The following is a 20,786-nucleotide window of genomic DNA, read 5'->3' as shown; positions in this document are numbered from 1 at the left end:
GAGCGATATAGAGGCATTTTGACATCCATCATTTTATTTGCCATTCCCTTCTTAATAATTTCTAACATTCTGATTGCTTTTTTGATCGCCATAGCACACTGAGCTGACGATTTCAATTTTGTTATCCACTATAACACTAGATCTCTTTCCTGGATGGTAACTCCTACAGCAAGAGTTATTTTCCCTATAGGCATCACTTCGCACTTGTCCACATTAAATTTCATCTGCCATTTGCAAGCCCAATTTTCCAGTCTCACAAGGTCCTCCTGCAATTTATCACAGTCTGCTTGAGATTTAACGATTCTGCAGAATTTTGTGTAGTCCTCAAATTTGATCCCCTCAGTCGTCTTACCCCTTTCCAGATCATCTATACTAATAAACGAAGCTTGACCGACGTGCCGCAAATGCGCAGTAGAGACCAGCTCTACCACGCATGTGCGGGCGAGCACGTCGGTCTGAGCCAGCGTCAGAAAAAAAGAAAAAACAATGGCGGCGTCCAGTGGCAGCGGCAGCGGCGGCGGCGGCGGCGTTGGGTGGCGGCGTCCGGTGGTAGCGGCGGCGGGTGGCAGCGGCATGGCGGCATCCAGCGGCGGCGGCGTTGGGTGGTGGCGGCGTCTGGTGGTAGCGGCGGCGGCGGGAGGCAGCGGCGGCGGCGGCATTGGGTGGCGGCGGCGGCGGCGGCGGGTGGCAGCGGCATGGCGGCGTCCAGCGGCGGCGGCGTTGGGTGGGCGGTGGCGTCCGGTGGCGGCGGGTGGGCAGCGGCGGCGGCGGCAGCGAGGGAGGAGAGAAAGAAGGAGGGACTGACAGAGAGAGGGAGGGACTGAGTGAGAGGGGAGGAGAGAGAGGGAGTGGGACTGAGTGAGAGGGAGAGAGGGAGTGGGACTGAGTGAGTGGGAGGGAGGGAGTGGGACGGAGGGGAGAGGGGGGGACTGAGTGAGGGGGAGGGAGATAGAGAGGGAGTGGGACTGAGGGAGGGAGTGGGACATAGAGGGAGAGGGGGGGAGGGAGTGGGACTGAGGGAGAGAGGGACTGAGGGAGAGAGAGGGAGGGAGTGGGACAGAGTGAGTGGGACAGAGTGAGAGGGAGGGAGGGAGTGGGACAGAGTGAGAGGGGGAGGGAGTGGGAGGGAGGGAGTGGGACTGAGGGAGAGGGGGAGGGAGTGGGACTGAGGGTGAGAGGGAGGGAGAGAGGGGGGAGGGAGTGAGACTGAGTGGGAGGGAGGGACTGAGTGAGAGGAGAGGGAGGAGTGGGTGGGAGGTAGGGGGTGGAGGGGAGAGAGAATGAGGGGGAGGTGAGAGACAGAGGGATGTAGCCCTTTTTAACGGCTTAACGGCGGTGGCAGCAAGGGAGGAGAGAGAGAGGGAGGGACTGACAGAGAGAGTGAGGGACTGAGTGAGAGGGGAGGAGAGAGAGGGAGTGGGAGTGAGTGGGAGGGAGGGAGTGGGACGGAAGGAGAGGGGGGGGACTGAGTGAGGGGGGAGGGAGATAGAGGGAGAGGGGGGAGGGAGTGGGACAGGGAAGGAGTGGGACTGAGGGAGAGGGGGGAGGGAGAGAGAGGGAGGGAGTGGGACAGAGGGAAGGAGTGGGACTGAGATGGAGAGGGGGAGGGAGTGGGACTGAGGGAGAGTGAGTGGGACTGAGAGAAGGAGGAAGGGAGGGAGTGGGACTGAGGGAGAGTGGGAGAGAGGGGGGAGGGAGGGAGTGAGACTGAGTGGGAGGGAGGGACTGAGTGGGAGGAGAGGGAGGAGTGGGAGGAGTGGGTGAGAGGGAGGGAGGTAGGGGGTGGAGGGGAGAGAGAATGAGGGGGAGGTGAGAGACAGAGGGATGTAGCCCGTTTTAACGGGCTTAACGGCTTGTTTATAAATATACAAACCGTTAAGCCCGTTAAAACGGGCTACATTACATTTTGTTTTCAGTCCATTTTCTAACACAGCACCCTTCTACACTTTTTCTCCCTCTCTCCCCTTCCCCTCGTTCACTCCTCCCCTTTCCTCCACTCAGTCTTACTCACCCTCTGTCTCCCACTGCCTTCTTCCCCTCACTCTCACCTCCCTCCCCTTCCCTCAGTCACTCCCACCTCTCTCCCCTTCCCTCAGTCACTCCGCACCCTCTCTCAATCCCATCCCCTCCCCCTCAGCCCTCCTCCACTCCCTTTTTCTCTGCTCCACAACTTCTTACTCTTCCACTTACTCACATCCCTGTCTCTCACCTCTCCCTCATTCTCCCTCTCTCCCTTCCACTTACTCACATCCCTGTCTCTCACCCTCTCCCTCATTCTCCCTCTCCCCTCACTCTTCCCCACCTCCTACCTCCCTCCCACACACTCACCCACTCCTCCCTCCCTCTCACTCAGTCCCTCCCTCCCAGTCCCTGTCCCTCACTCAGTCCCTCCCTCCCAGTCCCTCCCCCTCACTCAATCCCTCCCTCCCTCCCACTCAGTCCCTCCCTCTCACTCAGTCACTCCCTCCCACTCCCTCTCTCCGTCCCTCCCACTCAGTCCGTCCCTCCCTCTCTCTCTCTCCTCCCTCCCTCGCTACTGGCCGCTTCCGCCGCCCGCTGCCGCTTACGCCGCTACCGCCGCCGCCCCCTGCTGCTACCGCCGCCGCCCGCTGCCACCGCCGCTGCCACCGCTACCGCCACCACCGCCGCCCGCTGCCGCCGCCGCCCGCTGCCGCCGCCGCCATGTTTTTTTTTCTTTACGCTGCCTAAGACCGACGTGCTCGCCCGCACATGCGCAGTAGAGCTGCTCTCTACTGCGCATTTGCGGCACGTCGGTCAACCTTCATTTATTAGGTTGATTAAAAAACACCAGTCCAAGTATAGATCCCTGAGGCACTCCACTGTTTACCTTTTTCCACTGTGAAACAAACCATTTAATCCTACTCTCTGTTTCCTGCCTTTTAACCAGCTTGCAATCCACAAAAGGACATCACCTCCTATCCCATGATTTTTTAGTTTTCTTAGAAGCCTTTCATGTAGGACTTTGTCGAATGTCTTCTGGAATTCCAAATACACTACATCTACCGGTTCACGTTTTATCCACATGTTTATTAACCCCTTCAAAAAAATGTAGGAGATTTGTGAGGCAAGACTTCCCTTGGATAAATCCATACTGGCTGTGTCCCAATAAACCATGTCTATCTAAATGTGTTGTGATTTTCTTCTTTATAAGTTTCCACGATTTTTCCCAGCACTGAAGACAGGCTTGCCAGTCTATAGTTTTCAGATCACCACTGGAACCCTTTTTAAATAATGGGGTTACATTGGCCATCGTCCAACCTTCAGGAAAGATGGATGCAAGGAATCTGGGAACTGGTTGCAGAGGAGAAGACAAAGATATCAGAACCAAGACATTAGTAGCCTAGTGGTTAGAGCAGTAGGCTACAAACCAGGAGACCAGAGTTTGAGTCCCACTGTTGCTCCTTGTGACCTTGGGCAAGTCACTTTACCCTCCAATGCCTCAGGTACAAACTTACAGGCTGATACAATACAGTGTGCTCTGACAGAGTGCACTGTTAGCCGGTATTTGGATGCATGTTTTCAACAGGCATCCCCACAGGCATCCCCACATCACACATCAAGCCGTTACAGCTGCTACAAAACGCCGCCGCCCGGATACTGTCAAATTCTAAAAAAAGAGACCATATTACTCCCACCCTCATCCAATTACACTGGCTCCCAATTCGCTCAAGAATACTTTATAAAGTACTCTCCCTCATACACAAAAGTCTGCTACACTCCAATCTCAGTTGGATCAACCCCCCCCTCCTCCCACGTACCTCCAACAGACCCACCCGCCCTGCCCTGCAAGGAACCTTACGCACACAACCCATCAAATCTCTCAAACTATCCTCCACCATAAGCAGAGCCTTCTCCCTTGCCGGACCCTCAATATGGAACTCATTGCCCTATGACATACGCATGGAGTCCTACACCCCCAAGTTCAAAAAAAATTGAAAACCTGGCTTTTCCAGCAAGCCTACCCCCTGACACCTTCCAATTCATAATTATTCAGCATCCTACGATTAAGTATGCCCCACGACCTCGACCAAGAATGCCCACGACCACCGATTTATGCCTTGACGTTTTTGATGACGACTGATGCTTTGTATATAGTTTTATGTATGTTATATTTATAGTTTCTCCCTATTTATTGACCTATTAAGTTGCATTGCCTCCTCCCCCGGTTATTTGTATTGTTATCTGTTATTTGTAAGGGCGCTGCCCATAAGTTTTTGTTCTTTGTGAACCGATACGATGTGCGAACGGCTATCGGTATATAAGAGACGTTAAATAAATAAATAAATAAATAAACATGCTAGCTTTACCGCTTATTCAGTAAGGGGTAATAGTGAGTCCAAAATGTACGTCCAACTCCCCTAAACCTAATAGTGCCCACAAAATGCAAATGCATGTTGATGGCCCTATTAGATATTCCTGCGTGATTCAGTAAGTAAAATGTGCAGCCAAGCTGCACATTTTACTTTCAGAAATTAGCGCCTACCCAAAGGTAGGCGCTAATTTCTCCAGGCACCGGGAAAGTGCACAGAAAAGCAGTAAAAACTGCTTTTCTGTGCACCCTCCGACTTAATATCATGGCAATATTAAGTTGGAGGTCCCGAAAGTTTAAAAGAGTAAAAAAATAAAAATAAAAATTTGAAATAGGCCCGCGGCTCGCAGGTTGAAAACCGGACGCTCAATTTTGCCGGTGTCCGGTTTCCGAACCCCGTGGCTGTCAGTGGGCTCGAGAACCGATGCCGGCAAAATTGAGCATTGGCTGTCAAACCCGCTGACAGCCGCCGCTCCTGCCCAAAAAGAGGCGCTAGGGACGCGCTAGTGTCCCTAGCGCCTCTTTTTACCCCCAGGAGAGCAGGCGCTCGACCACTCTCCCCCAATTTTTACTGTATCGGCCCGTTAGATTGTAAGCTCTCTGGGGATAGGGAAATACCTACAGTACCTGAATGTAATGCACTTTGAAATGCTGAAAAAAGTGTGAAAAGTGGAATATAAATGTAAATAACTAAATAAACATCAGGACTCAGGAACAGAACCATGGAACATTAGGACTTGGAACAGGCAACGAAGGAGCTCCAACGGAGGACAAGACCAGGAACATGGAAGGAAGAGCCATCTAAACAAGTGAAGACCACGTAGGGCCTTGACCCGAAAAGGAACACAGACAACTGTGGAATCTGGATCTAAAGGCCCTGAGGATCAGGAACTGAGCACTTTTACAGGGCTGAAGCAGGAAGTGGAGTGAAGAGGACTTCTGGTGGGGCCGCAGGCTTTTCCTGTCACTGGCCCTTTAAATATAGTGAAGAGGCACGTGCAGGCACCTAGAGGAAGGCCCAGGGAGTGGAGCAGGACCGAGGACAGCGGCAGCCTCCAGGCCACGAGGAAGAGGAGACAGGCTGCACCAGCGGCGTCCCTGCCACAAGAAGAGGAGGCAGGAAGCGGCAACAGTGGCTTCCCACCACTCGACGAGAGGATCCCAGCGGCGGCGCGGGGCCACAAAGATGGACGCCAGCGGCACACGACTGTTATTGTTTGTAAGGTTTTGGGTGGACCCTTGGACACTGTGGCAGCTGACCACGCCCACGGGGGGGAAGTCCCGTGAGGGGCCACGGGTCAGGCTCAGCTTTGGGAAACACAACACAGAGTTATATCTTTTATTAGACAGAGTTGAGAAGCCACCAGAGGTGGCAGTAGTGAGCAGAGATGAAGCCCGGCTGGGCTCGTAGTCCCTCAGGACACTGGAAGAGCGATTCCCTCTATGGCTGTGCTGTAGTGGAAAAACTGAGATAGTAAGGACAGTGGAGCATACACAGGGTTCTGGTATAGAGCCTCGTTGGTAAAGTTACTCACACAGCGGTTTCTCCCGGAAGGTGACACAGAAGCTGGAATAGAGGCAGGCCCTCGAGGAGCGAATACCTGGTTCCTGGGAACAGCTCTGAGGAAATAAAGTTGGTAACTCACTGATAATGTAGGCAGCAGTTTCTTCCAAGCAGAAGAGATAGGTTCAGGAAGCGAGTCAGGGAACATGGGCCCTCGAGGAGCGAGTACCGGTTCCTGATAGCGACCTGAAAGAAATGAGAGAGGCCCCCGAGGAGCGGGTACCCCATTAGGATAAAATCCAAAAGTTGAAGAGGCAGAGTAGCTAGGTACGGAGAGTGAATCCCATCCGTAAGGATTCCCTTGCTAACTCGATTAGCTAGCAAAAAGTGCAGGCTTTTGTATCCGGGATGCGTGACGTCATCACAGGGGGACACCCCTGAGGTTCGCGCCAAAGAGAGACTAAGAAGCAGGGCCGGGCGGCACGCATGCCCTATGGTACCTGGACAACATGGCGGGATGTAGCGCCCAGGCCGGACAGGGGATGCCGGAGAGGACGGCAAGCAGATGCCACGGCAGCCAGACATCCATCAACCGCGAGAGGAGTCGCAAAAAAGGTAAGGTGGGTGGAGTTGAGACATCGGGCAGCGACAGTAGTAACAACGGCCGTGAAGAAGCAGAGTCCCGGTAGCGGTGCCACGCCACGGGAGTGAAGGGACGGCAGCGGCATGGACCGGAGGCGGCCCAGGCCGCAGAAAGGCAATGGCATAGCGTCGGGCTGGTGTCGGCTCCACGCCGCAAAAGCAGCGACTCAGCAGCGGCACCAGGCCGTGAAGACAGTCAGCGGCATGGGTAAGGACCTGCTCGCGGGATGGGCTCCATGAGCAGGATCGTAGCAACTTGGGTGAATACCACCTGGTCCAGGTGATTTACTACTCTTTAGTTTGTCAATCTGGCTTACCACATCTTCCAGGTTCACCATGATTTGGTTCAGTTCATCTGAATCATTACCCTTGAAAACCGTCTCCGGAATGGGTATCTCCCCAACATCCTCTTCAATAAACACCAAAGCAAAGAAATCGTTTAATCTTTCTGTGATGGCCTTAATTTCCCTAAGTGCCCCTTTAATCCCTTGATCATCTAATGGTCCAACTGACTCCCTCGCAGGCTTTCTGCTTTGGATATATTTTTTAAAGTTTTTATTGCGAGTTCTTGCCTCTATGGCCAAATTCTTTTCAAATTCTCGCTTAGTTTATTTTATCAATGTCTTACATTTAACTTGCCAATGCTTATGCTTAATCTTATTTTCTTATGGTGGATCCTTCTTCCAATTTTTGAATGAAGATCTTTTGGATAAAATAGCTTCTTTCACCTCACTTTTTAGCCATGCTGGCAATCATTTGACCTTCCTTCCTCCTTTCTTAATGCATGGACTACATATGGACTGTGCTTCTAGGATGGTATTTTTTAACAGTGTTCATGCCTGTTGCCTAGTTATTACCTTTGTAGCTGCACCTTTCAATTTTTTAAAAATATTTTTCTCATTTTATCAAATTTTGTCTTTTAAAGTTTAGTGCTAGAGGCGTGGATTTTACTTACTGTCCCCCTTTCAGTTATTAAGTAAAATATAAAGAAAAGAGACAACCCCAAACAATATTTAATCTATTTATTTATTTATTTATTTATACCGACGAACGTTGGACACTAGCGCGTCCCTAGTGCCTCCTTTTGGACCGGAGCGGCGGCTGTCAGCGGGTTTGGCAGCCGACATTCAATTTTGCCGGCGTCGGTTCTCGAGCCTGATGATAGCTACAGGCTCAGAAACCGGACGCCGGCAAAATTGAGCATCCGGTTTTCGACCCAACAGCCGCCGGCCGACTTCAAATTTTTTTTTATTTTTTATTTTTACTTTTTTTACCCTTCGGGACCTCCGACTTAATATCGCCATGATATTAAGTCGGAGGGTGCACAGAAAAGCAGTTTTTACTGCTTTTTTGTGCACTTTCCGGTGAAAGTAAAATGTGCGGCTTGGCTGCACATTTTACTTACTGAATCGCGCGGGAATACCTAATAGGGCCATCAACTTGCATTTGCATGTTGAGGGAGCTATTAGGTTCGGCAGGTTGGACGCACGTTTTCCGCTCCTTACTGAATAAAGGGTAAGGGAAAATGCGTGTCCAATGACAGGTTAACAGTGCGCTCCAATGGAGCGCACTGTTTTCATGGTGGGTTTCATATGGGCAAGTATTAACCATGTATCGGCCTGTTAATTTGGGTCTGTTTTCCTTTTTTTTTTTTTTAGTTTGCCCTTTCTGTTTTAACTGCTTCTTTCACCATGGCTTCCAAGATTGTATTTTGAAACAATGTTCATGCCTGAAGCAAACTTTTAACCTTTACAATCACTCCTTTTAGTTTTTTAAAATAATTTTCTCATTCTATCATAGTCTCCTTTTTTAAAGATATATGCTACTGCAGTAGTTTTATGTAGGGCCCTCCCATCAGTAATTACTTTAAATTTCATTACACTATGATTGCTAATTGCTAACTGGCCCCACCATAGTAACCCCTGCACCAGGTCATATATTCCAGTGAGGTCTAGATCTAAAGTAGCTGCTCCTCTCATCAGTTCTAGGACCAACTGCTCCATGAACAAGTCACTGGTGCAGACTGGTGGAGATAGGCTGGGTGTCACAATTGCTGGGATCTGGGAAACCCACCCCTTTAGCAGTGCAGGACTGCAAGGCAGGACACTAGACTAGACAAGGGCTGGTCTTCCCAAACACACATACACACACTTCTTGGTTTCAGCCTTCCAAACAAATGAGTCACCAGCTGCCTGTCCTGATCGTTGCTAATACCTGATCACAGTAGCTTTTCTTTGTTCAAAAGCTGGTTTGCTTTTTGGGTATCAAGGTTTTCATGGTGGGTTTCATATGGGCAAGTATTAACCACGCCATACGTCTTTAAGCTATGGCAGGAGAAATAGCAGCCTATAGCTTTTCAGATCATTAGTATGCTTTCCAAACTTTATGATCAGAATGACTTTTGCCTCTCTCACTCTTCAGGGAGCTTACTACTGGTGGTATATATATTGCTGAAAAGATTCACAAGCCAAATCCAAAAAAGCAAATCTAGATTTCTAAGAACTCTTGAGAATACTCTACAGAAAGCGACTGCTTTCCTAAATTTTGTGCTACATGTTAATCTGTCGTCACTCTTTGTGAATATGTTGCCTAACAGTTTGGCATTTTTGAATTAATAAAAAGGAGAGAGGCAATGACGTCAGCAGTCGCTTAAGTCAATTGGTATGTTACTGAGGTTGCGGTACAGAGAGATCAAAGAAGCTTCCAGAGTCAGAAAAATACCTGCAAAACCTGAATGTAATCCTCTTTGAAGTTCCTGAAAAAGTGGAATATAAATAGAATAAAAACAATTACAAACTGTAGCTTCACTTTATAAAGTCAAGGTTCACAGCCATTTGAAGATATTGCCTTCATCACTCTGAGTTCAGCAACCTGACAATGATGAAGACAACTGCTGATAGATCATAATGATGATGATTGATAGATGATCATGGAAGATGAATACAGAAAACAGCAATGATACAAATGACAAGTATAATGATGATGGTCACAGATGACGGTGATGAATGATTGATAGCATATGTTGGAGGATGATGGAGGATGGTTATAGATCAATGGTTCCCAACCCTGTCCTGGGGTCCCCCCAGCCAGTCGGGTTTTCAGGATATCCACAATGAATATGCATAAGAGAAAATGTGCAAGTCATGGAAGCAGTGCACGCTAATTCTCTCTCATGCATATTCATTGTGGATATCCTGAAAACCCGACTGGCTGGGGGGTCCCCAGGAGAGGGTTGGGAAGTTACCACTGTTATAGATGGATGTTGGATGAAGATGGATGATAATGATCTGTCTGCAATGTAGGATTGCTAATAACACTCTCCCTAACATTATCTTTCATTACAGGTAATGGAGCTGCCCAGAGCACAACTGCAGGTAAAGGTCAATCACTCATAGGCATCCCAGAAAAGTCAGGAAGGGGGAGGTGGGGCAATAAACAGAAAATACAGTAACTTGTATTTGAGAGAAGAATAGGCCAGAGAAAAACAGGGGCAATAAACAGATACAGAAACTGTTGAGGCAACAGAGAGGGGCAGGCAGGGGAAGAGATGATTTGGCTGTGATGTTTAGGAATCCAGCACCAGACCGCACTCCCCTAATATTCTCTCTCATTACAGGTCCTGGATCTACCCAGAGCACAACCCCAGGTAACTGCCATCCACTCACTCAGAGGAATCCCAGGAAAGTCGGGATGGAGTAGGGGAAATAAAGAGACCTACAGTAACTTGAGGAATGAGAGAAGAATAGGCCAGAGAAAAACAGGGGCAATAAACAGACACAGAAACTGTTGATGCAACAGAGAGGGGCAGGCAGGGGAAGAGATGATTTGGCTGAGATGTTTAGGAATCCAGCACAAGACCTCACTTCCCCTAATATTCTCTCTCATTACAGGTCCTGGATCTACCCAGAGCACAACCCCAGGTAACCGCCATCCACTCACTCACAGGAGTCCCAGGAAAGTCGGGATGGAGTAGGGGAAATAAAGAAACCTACAGTAACTTGAGGAGTGAGAGAAGGATATGCTGGAGAAAACAGGGGCAATAAACAGATACAGAAACTGTTGATGCAACAGAGAGGGGCAGGCAGGGGAAGAGATGATTTGGCTGAGATGTTTAGGAATCCAGCACAAGACCTCACTTCCCTAATATTCTCTCTCATTACAGGTCCTGGATCTACCCAGAGCACAACCCCAGGTAAGCGCCCACATCTCACAGGAGTCCCAGGAAAGTCAGAATGGAGGTGGGGAAATAAAGAGACCTACAATAACTTGAGGAGTGAGAGAAGGATATGCTGGAGAAAACAGGGGCAATAAACAGATACAGAAACTGTTGAGGCAACAGAGAGGGGCAGGCAGGGGAAGAGATGATTTGGCTGTGATGTTTAGGAATCCAGCACAAGACCTCACTTCCCTAATATTCTCTCTCATTACAGGTCCTGGATCTACCCAGAGCACAACCCCAGGTAACTGCCATCCACTCACTCAGAGGAATCCCAGGAAAGTCGGGATGGAGTAGGGGAAATAAAGAGACATAGAGTAACTTGAGGAATGAGAGAAGAATAGGCCAGAGAAAAACAGGGGCAATAAACAGGCACAGAAACTGTTGATGCAACAGAGAGGGGCAGGCAGGGGAAGAGATGATTTGGCTGTGATGTTTAGGAATCCAGCACCAGACCGCGCTCCCCTAATATTCTCTCTCATTACAGGTCCTGGATCTACCCAGAGCACAACCCCAGGTAACCGCCATCCACTCACAGGAGTCCCAGGAAAGTCGGGATGGAGTAGGGGAAATAAAGAGACCTACAGTAACTTGAGGAGTGAGAGAAGAATAGGCCAGAGAAAAACAGGGGCAATAAACAGACACAGAAATTGTTGATGCAACAGAGAAGGGGGAAGAGGTGGCCAATAAGCAGTCTTTTGGAGAAGGAATTTGGTGACCATGCTAACAGAAGTCTATGAAATTTGCCAGCATCATGGGGTTTATAGACAGTGGGGGAAATTTTCAGATGAGCCGTGTAGTTACAAACTAAGCAGCAGTTTTAACATACATATTTTACCCAGGTTTTCAAAGGGAAAACATAGGGGTATTTTCCTCTTGAAAATCCTCATAGTAAACTATGTGTGTTAAAACTAGTGCCTACATACTATAAAACTGCTCTTTTGTGTGGGCAGCAGAAAGGGGAAAACTAGCACCTGTACCTTTGAAAATATCATGTACATGCATTATTTTCCTTCCCTGAATTTAAACATGCCCGAAGGAATGCTGCTTTTTAATGTATCTAAAAGTGCACAGAGTATGGGGGGGGGGGGGGGGGGCATTTTCCAGAAAGGGTTAGATGAGGTAGGATTAGGGTAGGGATTACAAAACTGTATTTGGGGTTCTTGCTGGACAGTAATAATTCTTTCTCTCTTTCTCTTCCGTGCCATAGTCTGTGGGAGGCCGGTCAGTGATCGGATCGTAGGGGGCACCAGTGCTCAGATGGGACAATGGCCCTGGCAGGTCAGCTTGCAGGAAAGTGGATCCCATATCTGTGGAGGCTCCTTGATCACCAACAAATGGGTGGTGACTGCTGCCCACTGCTTTCGGAGGTGAGTGTGTGTGAGAGCACTAAATAAGAGGACAGATGTGCCCAGATGGGATTGTAACCCAAAGAACTCCATTAGACACAGAAAGCACTGTCACCATGATAAGTAAATTATTGTAACACCTTCTTGGATTATTTATTATAGAGTACCATCATAAATTGAGTCACTAATAGCTTACTATTGCCATGCTTCATCGATTAGTTCTTTTCAGTCTTTGTTAATACATTTCAAAATTCTGAAATGTTCACTTTTTATATAATTTTTAACTTGCATATAAAACCACCACTTAGTTGTAATCCAGAATAGCTGGTGAAACTACATCGACTCAATGTGGATAAAATAATATGTCCCGTGATAGAACACATTGCCAGTCTCTTATAATTGATTAGATTGTAAGCTCCAAGGTGCAAGTACTGTATATTCTATGTATCTGTATAGTGTTATGTACATCTGGTTTGCGTTATATATGATTATTATTAATTAGAGATGTGAATCGTGTCCTCGATCGTCTTAACGATCGATTTTGGCTGGGAGGGGGAGGGAATCGTATTGTTGCCGTTTGGGTGTGTAAACTATCGTGAAAATCGTTAAAATCGTGAGCCGACCCCCTAAAACCCACCCCCGACCCTTTAAATTAAATCCCCCACCCTCCCGAACCCCCCCCCCCAAATGCTTTAAATTACCTGGGGATCCAGCGGTGGTCCAGAACGGCGGCGGTCTGGAACGGCCCCCTCAATTGAATCCTGTTGTCTTCAGCCGGCGCCATTTTGCAAAATGGCCGCCGCAAAATGGCGGCGGCCATAGACAAAAACGATTCGACGCAGGAGGTCGTTCCGGACCCCCGCTGGACTTTTGGCAAGTCTTGTGGGGGTCAGGAGGCCCCCCCAAGCTGGCCAAAAGTTTCTGGGAGTCCAGCGGGGTTCAGGAAGCGATTTCTTGCCGCGAATCGTTTTCCGTACGGAAAATGCTGCCGGCAGGAGATCGACTGCAGGAGGTCGTTCAGCGGGGGTTCCGGACCGCTGCTGAATGACCTCCTGCAGTCGATCTCCTGCCGGCGCCATTTTCCATACGGAAAACGATTCGCGGCAAGAAATCGCTTCCTGAACCCCGCTGGACTCCCAGAAACGTTTGGCCAGCTTGGGGGGGCCTCCTGACCCCCACAAGACTTGCCAAAAGTCCAGCGGGGGTCCGGAACGACCTCCTGCGTCGAATCGTTTTTGTCTATGGCCGCCGCCATTTTGCAGCGGCCATTTTGCAAAATGGCGCCGGCTGAAGACAACAGGATTCAATTGAGGGGGCCGTTCCGGACCACCGCCGTTCTGGACCACCGCTGGATCCCCAGGTAATTTAAAGCATTTGGGGGGGTTCGGGAGGGTGGGGGATTTAATTTAAAGGGTCGGGGGTGGGTTTTAGGGGGTTTTAGTGTGCCGGTTTTCCTGCCCTCCCCCTTCCCCCGATTTACGATTTTTTAACGATAAATCGGGGGAATTGGTATTGTATCGTGGCCCTAACGATTTTTGACGATTTAAAATATATCGGACGATATTTTAAATCGTCAAAAAACGATTCACATCCCTATTATTAATAACAATAATGATAAAGCATGTTTTCCTAGCGTGTAGCAGATGGACTCAAAACAAGTGGGTATAGTGTGCTCGTGCTAGCAGTTGGAGACGGATCTGACGTCAGCACGGGTACATATATCCCCACAGGAAGTGCCGCAAATCTGTAATTTCCGTCTCCAAAGCAGTTTGGAGCTACCTCACGCTCGCTGAGCGTGTTTCCAAATTCTAACGAGTGATGTCGGACAATGCCACCACGGTGGCATACATCAATCGTCAGGGCGGAACCAGAAGCCAACAAGTGTCCCTGGAAATAACTCCCCTGATGATTTGGGCAGAAGCAAATCTTCAGGACATCTCCACCGTCCACATTGCCGGGAAGGACAACACGACGGCAGACTTCCTCAGCAGAGAAAGCCTAAACCCGGGGGAGTGGCAGCTTTCACCCACAGCCATTCAGATAATTGTGGATCAATGGGGGACGCCAGCCATGGACCTCTTAGTGGACAGGTCCAACGCTCAAGTTCCCAGATATTTCAGCCGCAGGCGGGATCCTCGAGCCCAGGGGATCGACGCCCTGGTACAGCCGTGGCCTCAGGGGATCCTGCTATACGCCTTTCCTCCATGGCCCCTGCTGGGCGCCATTGTACACTGGATTCAGCGACACAGTGGCCTAGTTCTTCTAGTGGTCCCGGACTGGCCACGAAGGCCCTGGTACGCAGACATGAGAATACTACTGGCAGGGAACCCTCTACCTCTGCCTCCCTACAGGGACCTGCTGCGGTAAGGTCCCATCCTCCACGAGGATCCGGCTCAATTCTCTCTTACGGTCTGGCCATTGAGAGGGCTAGACTGAAGAAAAGGGGATACTCAGAGCCGGTTATACATACACTCCTCCGAGCACGCAAGTTCTCCACATCCCTAACATATATCAGGATCTGGAGAGTTTTTGAAGCCTGGTGCGACTCTCACGGTACCAATTTGCATGCGACTAAAATTCCTATCATTTTGGACTTCCTACAAGATGGACTTCAGAAGGGTCTGTCCCTCAGCTCCATCAAGGTTCAGGTAGCAGCGCTGTCTTGCTACGGTCTCAGGAGTGACGGCAACACCATTGCCAACCACCCAGACGTCTCACGTTTCCTGAAAGGAGTCAAACACTTTCGCCCGCCACTGCAGTGGCCAGTGCTCTTGTGGAATCTCAACCTAGTATTGGAATTTTTGTCGGGATCAGCCTTCAGGCCCCTTCGAGGCCTCTCCCTCCGTTGTTAACCTTGAAGATGGTGTTCTTGCTGGCTGTGTGTTCAGCACGCCGCATCTCAGAGCTACAAGCGCTATCCTGTCGTGATCCCTTTCTCAGAATCACTCCAGAGGCTATCCATCTTCGCACAGTTCCATCCTTTTTACCCAAAGTGGTCTCACACTTTCACCTCAACCAAACCATATCCTTGCCTACCATGGAAGGTTTGAAGAAGTCGGAGGAAGGTCGAATGCTACGCCATCTCGACATCGGCAGACTGCTGTCCAGATACCTGAAAATGTCAGAAGCAGTACGAAAGACGGACCACCTGTTCGTCCTGCACAGCAGGAAGAAGCAAGGGGAAGCGGCCTCACGGTCAACCATCGCCCGCTGGATTAAAGAAGTTATCAAGACAGCCTACATAGAGGCGGGAAAACCACTGCCTCTACAGGTCAAGGCTCATTCTACCAGAGCACAATCGGCCTCTTGGGCAGAAGCTAAGCTGCTGTCGCCTGCGGAGATATGTAAAGCGGCGACGTGGTCCTCCCTCCATACCTTCTCCAGATTCTACCGTCTTGACGTCCAGGCCAGGGAGGACACAGCATTTGCGAGGGCAATCCTAAACGGTCCTCGGGCAGCCTCCCGCCCAGTCCGGGAGTAGCTTTTGTACATCCCACTTGTTTTGAGTCCATCTGCTACACGCTAGGAAATGTAGAGATTACTTACCTGATAATCTCGTTTTCCTTAGTGTATGCAGATGGACTCAGCATCCCGCCCGGCTGCCGGCATACATGGGGATTCACCGACTCACAGTAAGCCATGTTTTCTTATATAGGGCATCCACCCTGCCGGGTGTCAACGCCTTCCGGCTGAGCACACTGGCGGTCTCCAGCTACCATCAATTGGTCAGGGTAATCCTGTTGATTAATCAATCGGTCAGTCACACATATATCCATAAAAGCTTTTGCAAGGAAGATTACTGATTTGCGGCACTTCCTGTGGGGGTATATGTACCCGTGCTGACGTCAGATCCATCTCCAACTGCTAGCACGAGCACACTATACCCACTTGTTTTGAGTCCATCTGCATACACTAAGGAAAACGAGATTATCAGGTAAGTAATCTCTACATTGCTTACCGTAAATAGTGTCCACCATACACAGTAGGATGAATCAGCCATTACACATAGGGTGATGTCATCTGACTGCACTGAACGGACCCTTCTTTCTAAGCTCTTAGAGCTTTTGCTGTACTTAGTATGTGTGGGAATTCCCACATGGGCTTGCCCCATGAGCCCTCTCAGTCGATTTTAGAGTAAGTCTAGTTAAGTACTCGACTTGCCAGGAAGGTGACAGGTATTTAGCATGGCTAATTAAGGACATAAGAACATAAGATATGCTATACTGAGTCAGACCAAGGGTCCATCAAGTCCAGTATCTTGTATCCAACAGCTGTCAATCCAAGTTAAAAGTACCCAAACATTAAATCGATCCCATGCTACTAATGTGAGCACCAGGCAGTGGCTATTTCCTTTTGATTAATAGCAGTTCTTCCAAGAACTTATCGAAACTTTTTTTAAACCCAGCTGCACTAGCTGCCTTAACAACATAAGACATTCCATAGTGGGTCAGACCAAGGGTCCATCAAGCCCAGCATCCTGTTTCCAGCAGTGGCTAATCCAAGTCACAAGTACTTGGCAAGTACCCAAACATTATATAGATCCCAAGCTACTATTCCTTATTGATTAATAGCAGTTTATGGACTTCTCCTCTAGGAACTTATCCAAATCGTTTTTAAACCCAGTTACACTAACTGCCTTAACCACATCTTCTGGCAAAGAAATCCAGAGTTTAATTATACATTGAGAGTAAAAGAATTTCTCTGATTTGTTTTAAATGAGCTACTTGCTAACTTCATGGAGTGCCTCCTAGTTCTTTTATTGTCTGAGAGAGTAAATAACCTATTTACATTTACGTATTCAAATCATTTCATGATTCTGCAGACCTCTATCATATCCCCCTGCAGCCATCTCTTCTCCAAGCTCAACAGCCCTAACCTGTCTATGTTTGGATGAGAGAGAGAATGAGTGCCTACCTTTGGTGTGTGTGTGTGTGTGTGTGTGTGTGTGTGTGTGTGTATGTGTGTATGAGAATGAATGGGGGCCTGCCTGGGGTCTTTGTGGCCGATGCAATATTTTGGCACAGAAAGCGGGAGCTGAATAGTCAGTGCCTTCTTTCTTAATGCGCCACCAGGTACCCCCACTGGGGGCACCATGCAATAATTAAATTAGGGGGTCACGTTAGCAAGGAGGCGCTAGGGTTGCTTGCACACCTTAGTGCCTCCTTGCTAAGGAGAGCCTGAGTGCGTCGGCCTTCTGCCAGTTAGGAAATCCGATGGCAAGTTTATTGGTGTTGGTTTTCCTAAATGCCACACAGCCAGGGGTTCAGGAAACGGACATTTCTCAATTGAGTGTCCGTTTCCTGCACCCAACTGCTGGCGCTATTTTTTAAACTTTTTTTTTTTTATTAAATGACTTTAGTTTTTCCTCCTACTTAATATCGCAACGATATTAAGCTCTGATGGACAAGATGAAGACCACAAGAACTGAAAACCAAGATGAAGACCAGGAACTGAAGACACGAAGAAGACCAGGAACTTGGGAACGCTGAAGCAACTCACTCTACACAGGCTGTAGGGAGACCTGTTGCTGAGTTACTGGAGAAGCATCTGCAGAGGCCTTTTAAAGGCCTGAAGAGTGACATCATTGAAGGGCACTTGGGATTTCCCATCGCTGGCCCATTAAGGTTGAGCACGTGAGTGGTGTCCTGCCATGCTGATCGAGAGTGGCTTCCTGCCGCATTGCGACTTGGCCTCCCACCGCTCTTAGAGGTCAAGCAGCCTGGCAGCAGTGGCGGGTGGTTGCTGGGGTCCATGAGAGGAGCCCTTGGACCACCAAACTCAACAGCACATGAGCAATTGCTAATACATTTCAGAGAATTGCTCACAGGTTTTATATGATTGTTCATTTAAATTTTTCTTTTGTGCTATATACAGAAATGGAATGCTAATGCTAGCACTCAAAAATTGTTGTTTAAACAAATTGTTGCTCACACGAAAAAAATGTGCACACACCTAGTCACTCCTTGGAGGGAGCATTGCAACATGCTAGCGGAATACCTCACCTCTCTCACACAGGTAGAACACAGACAGGCCCTCACCAAATAGTAAATGAAGAGATAATAAAGTATAAATAGAAATATGCAAACAAAAGCTGAACTTGAAACTGCAACAAGCCAGACTTTGTATGGAATGGAAAAACAAACCCTAAGGTGGCTTTACCAGAGTCTGTGAGGGTTACCCTTCAAGTGTGGAAACAATGGCGCCCAATACTGTTGGGAGCTAGATCTTTGTATTTCAGTACCCACCTTTTCCATCACTTATCTTTTTCTCTGACGATAGCCTCCCAGGCTTTTAGAGAATGGCAGCGTAAGGGTATACATCAAATATTTTCATGTATGGGAGCCGGGGAGGATGGTACCATTTCCACTCCTCCAAGAGAGGTACTGCCTAACTGATAGGGACCTATATAAGTACATGCAGATTCGTCATTTTTTATCTCAAGCACAGGTAGTGAGGGAGTTATCGTTGGGGATTCCGCCTATAGAGTCTCTCTGTATGCACGCTGATAAGGTCTGTAAACACATCTCCAAGCTTTATAATCTTTGTATGCAGGGGAGCTCCACCTCTCCAAGCTTTATAATCTTTATAATCTCCACATCTCCAAGCTTTATAATCTTTGTATGCAGGGGAGCTCCACCTGACGGCTTCACATATAGTTGCTTGGGAAAGGGATTTACAGGAGACATGGCCAATTGAGGAATGGAAAAAGATCGCCCAGGGAGTAGGAAAGGGGTTAATTTCGACCCATCATATAGAGAATGGCTATAAACTCCTTTATAGGTGGTATTTATCACCAGCACAGTTAAGCCATATGCATTCAGAACACACAGGGTACTGTTGGAAGCAATGTCAGCAATGAGGAACGTTTTTCCACATGTGGTGGACCTGTCCTCGGGTGCAGGGTGTCTGGCAGAGCATTTCGCTGTGGTTGACTAATCTTCTTGGAGGGGTGCTCTCTCTCACTCCATCTCAGGCCTTATTAAATAAAGAATTATCAGACAGGTCGATTTATCAAAATCTTTTTATTAAATATGTAGTAACTGCGACACGTTGTGCATTAGCATTTCATTGGAGGGACTCTCGAGTACCATCGCTTCAGGACATTCAGACACGAGTGTTAAACATGCATACCTTAGGGAAAATAACAGCGCACAAACATAAGACCACCCATAAGTTTCAGAAAGTCTGGCAAGGCTATGAGGCATGGTTAGTAAACATCTCCAAATAAATATAACTGTTAGGGGTGGACTTGCTGATTCAATGAAAAGGGCCCATTGTAATTTTCCAGCTGGGGGTGCGGACTTTTGAGTCCCCAAGAGGGGTCCATTATGCGATATTGTGTACTTGCAAACTGAGTCAGATATATATATATATATTCCTTTATATGAATATATGATGAGTATGTGGAGTTAATGCTATTCGATTTATATAAGGAAGTGGGAGGGGGGAAGGGGATGTTTTTTTTTTTTATATTATTCTGTATATTAGGGGTTGCAGTTATCATATCATGTTCGTAATGGAGCTTGTTACATGTAACACTATGTATGTTTTTTATGCTCCCTTGCAAAAGGGATATGTCAAACATGGTAGTTTTGTATCTACTGTTTAATTCTACCCCAATAAAATAAAAGTTACAAATTTAAAAAAAAAGGAATGGAAAAACAAATATCATTCCTTTCTAGACATTAAACAATAACATCAAGAAATAAAAAAATCAATCAAAATAGTAAAACCAAACTCAAAAAAAGAATAAATATTTCAAAAGAGCTGATGAAAAGAACATCTAATGATTACAAACATGAAACATTGTTTTTTAATTTAGTTTACCAAACAACACCCAATAATTAAAATTAAAGCTAAAATAAATCCCCTGCTCTCTGCACCTAGGAATTTTAGATTCCAGTCATCCTGAGAATTTCATGGATTAGTAAGGGGTGGGAGATATGCACAAACTTTCTTCTCTCTCACACACACATGCTCACTAGATCACGCGCTCTCTCTCATATATACTCACTGGCTCACATGCTCTCTCGCACAGACATACTCACTGTGTCACATACTCATGCTCTTTTTCATACACATGCTGGCTAGCTCACTCATGCTTTTTTATATACATGCTCACACACATGTTCACTAATTCATTCTACTGGCTCAATCGCTTCCTTTTACACTCACACAGAGGCCCACTGACTTAAATAGTCCTCTTGCTCAAACATATGCTCATTGGCTCACTAGTTCTCTCTTGCTCACAAACATGCAGTATTATGCAGGGCAACAATGGAAAAACAGAAAAATAATCACTCCTCACAAAACATCAAGCAATAAAATCAAGAGATAATACATCATTCATAATATTAAAACCATGAAAAGAAATAAAATGTTAAAACTGCCAACAAACATAGGGGGGGCCTGATATTCAAAGTGCGTTCAGCGCTACTTAGCCAGATAAGCAGGAGTTATGTGGTTAAGTAGCGGTTGCTGAATATGCGCTTATGTTCAGCAGCTCTGCTTAACCACATAAGTTTCTTATATGGCTAAAAAGTTAGCTGCACAAGTTGTGGGCGGGCAGTGCGCAAAGCTACATAACTTATGCAGCTAAATAGCAATATTAGGTCTTGGCCGCATAAGTTAACCAGCTACAGTAGACGGTTATAATTTATACGGCTAAGTAGAAATATATATGCGTATATTCAGCAATATAGCCGTGCTCCTGAATATACTATGTAATTTAGGCCTAGATTCGTC

General features: G+C 47.6%; 1 protein-coding gene across 1 annotated transcript in view; it reads left to right on the top strand.

Annotated features, from left to right (window-relative positions):
• Window positions 1–20,786, top strand: part of LOC115094691 (transmembrane protease serine 9-like) — a 98,952-nt gene that overhangs the window by 64,628 nt on the left and 13,538 nt on the right. The window contains exons 8-9 of the mRNA XM_029607942.1: window positions 11,180–11,209; window positions 11,903–12,062. Coding sequence (XP_029463802.1) covers window positions 11,180–11,209; window positions 11,903–12,062 — 190 coding nt within the window. The remainder of the gene's footprint in view (window positions 1–11,179; window positions 11,210–11,902; window positions 12,063–20,786) is intronic.

Source organism: Rhinatrema bivittatum, chromosome 6 (genome assembly GCF_901001135.1).
Source record: "Rhinatrema bivittatum chromosome 6, aRhiBiv1.1, whole genome shotgun sequence".
Lineage (NCBI taxonomy): Eukaryota > Metazoa > Chordata > Amphibia > Gymnophiona > Rhinatrematidae > Rhinatrema > Rhinatrema bivittatum.
Note: the sequence above shows the minus strand (reverse complement) of the source record. Positions and strands in the feature narration are given on the sequence as shown.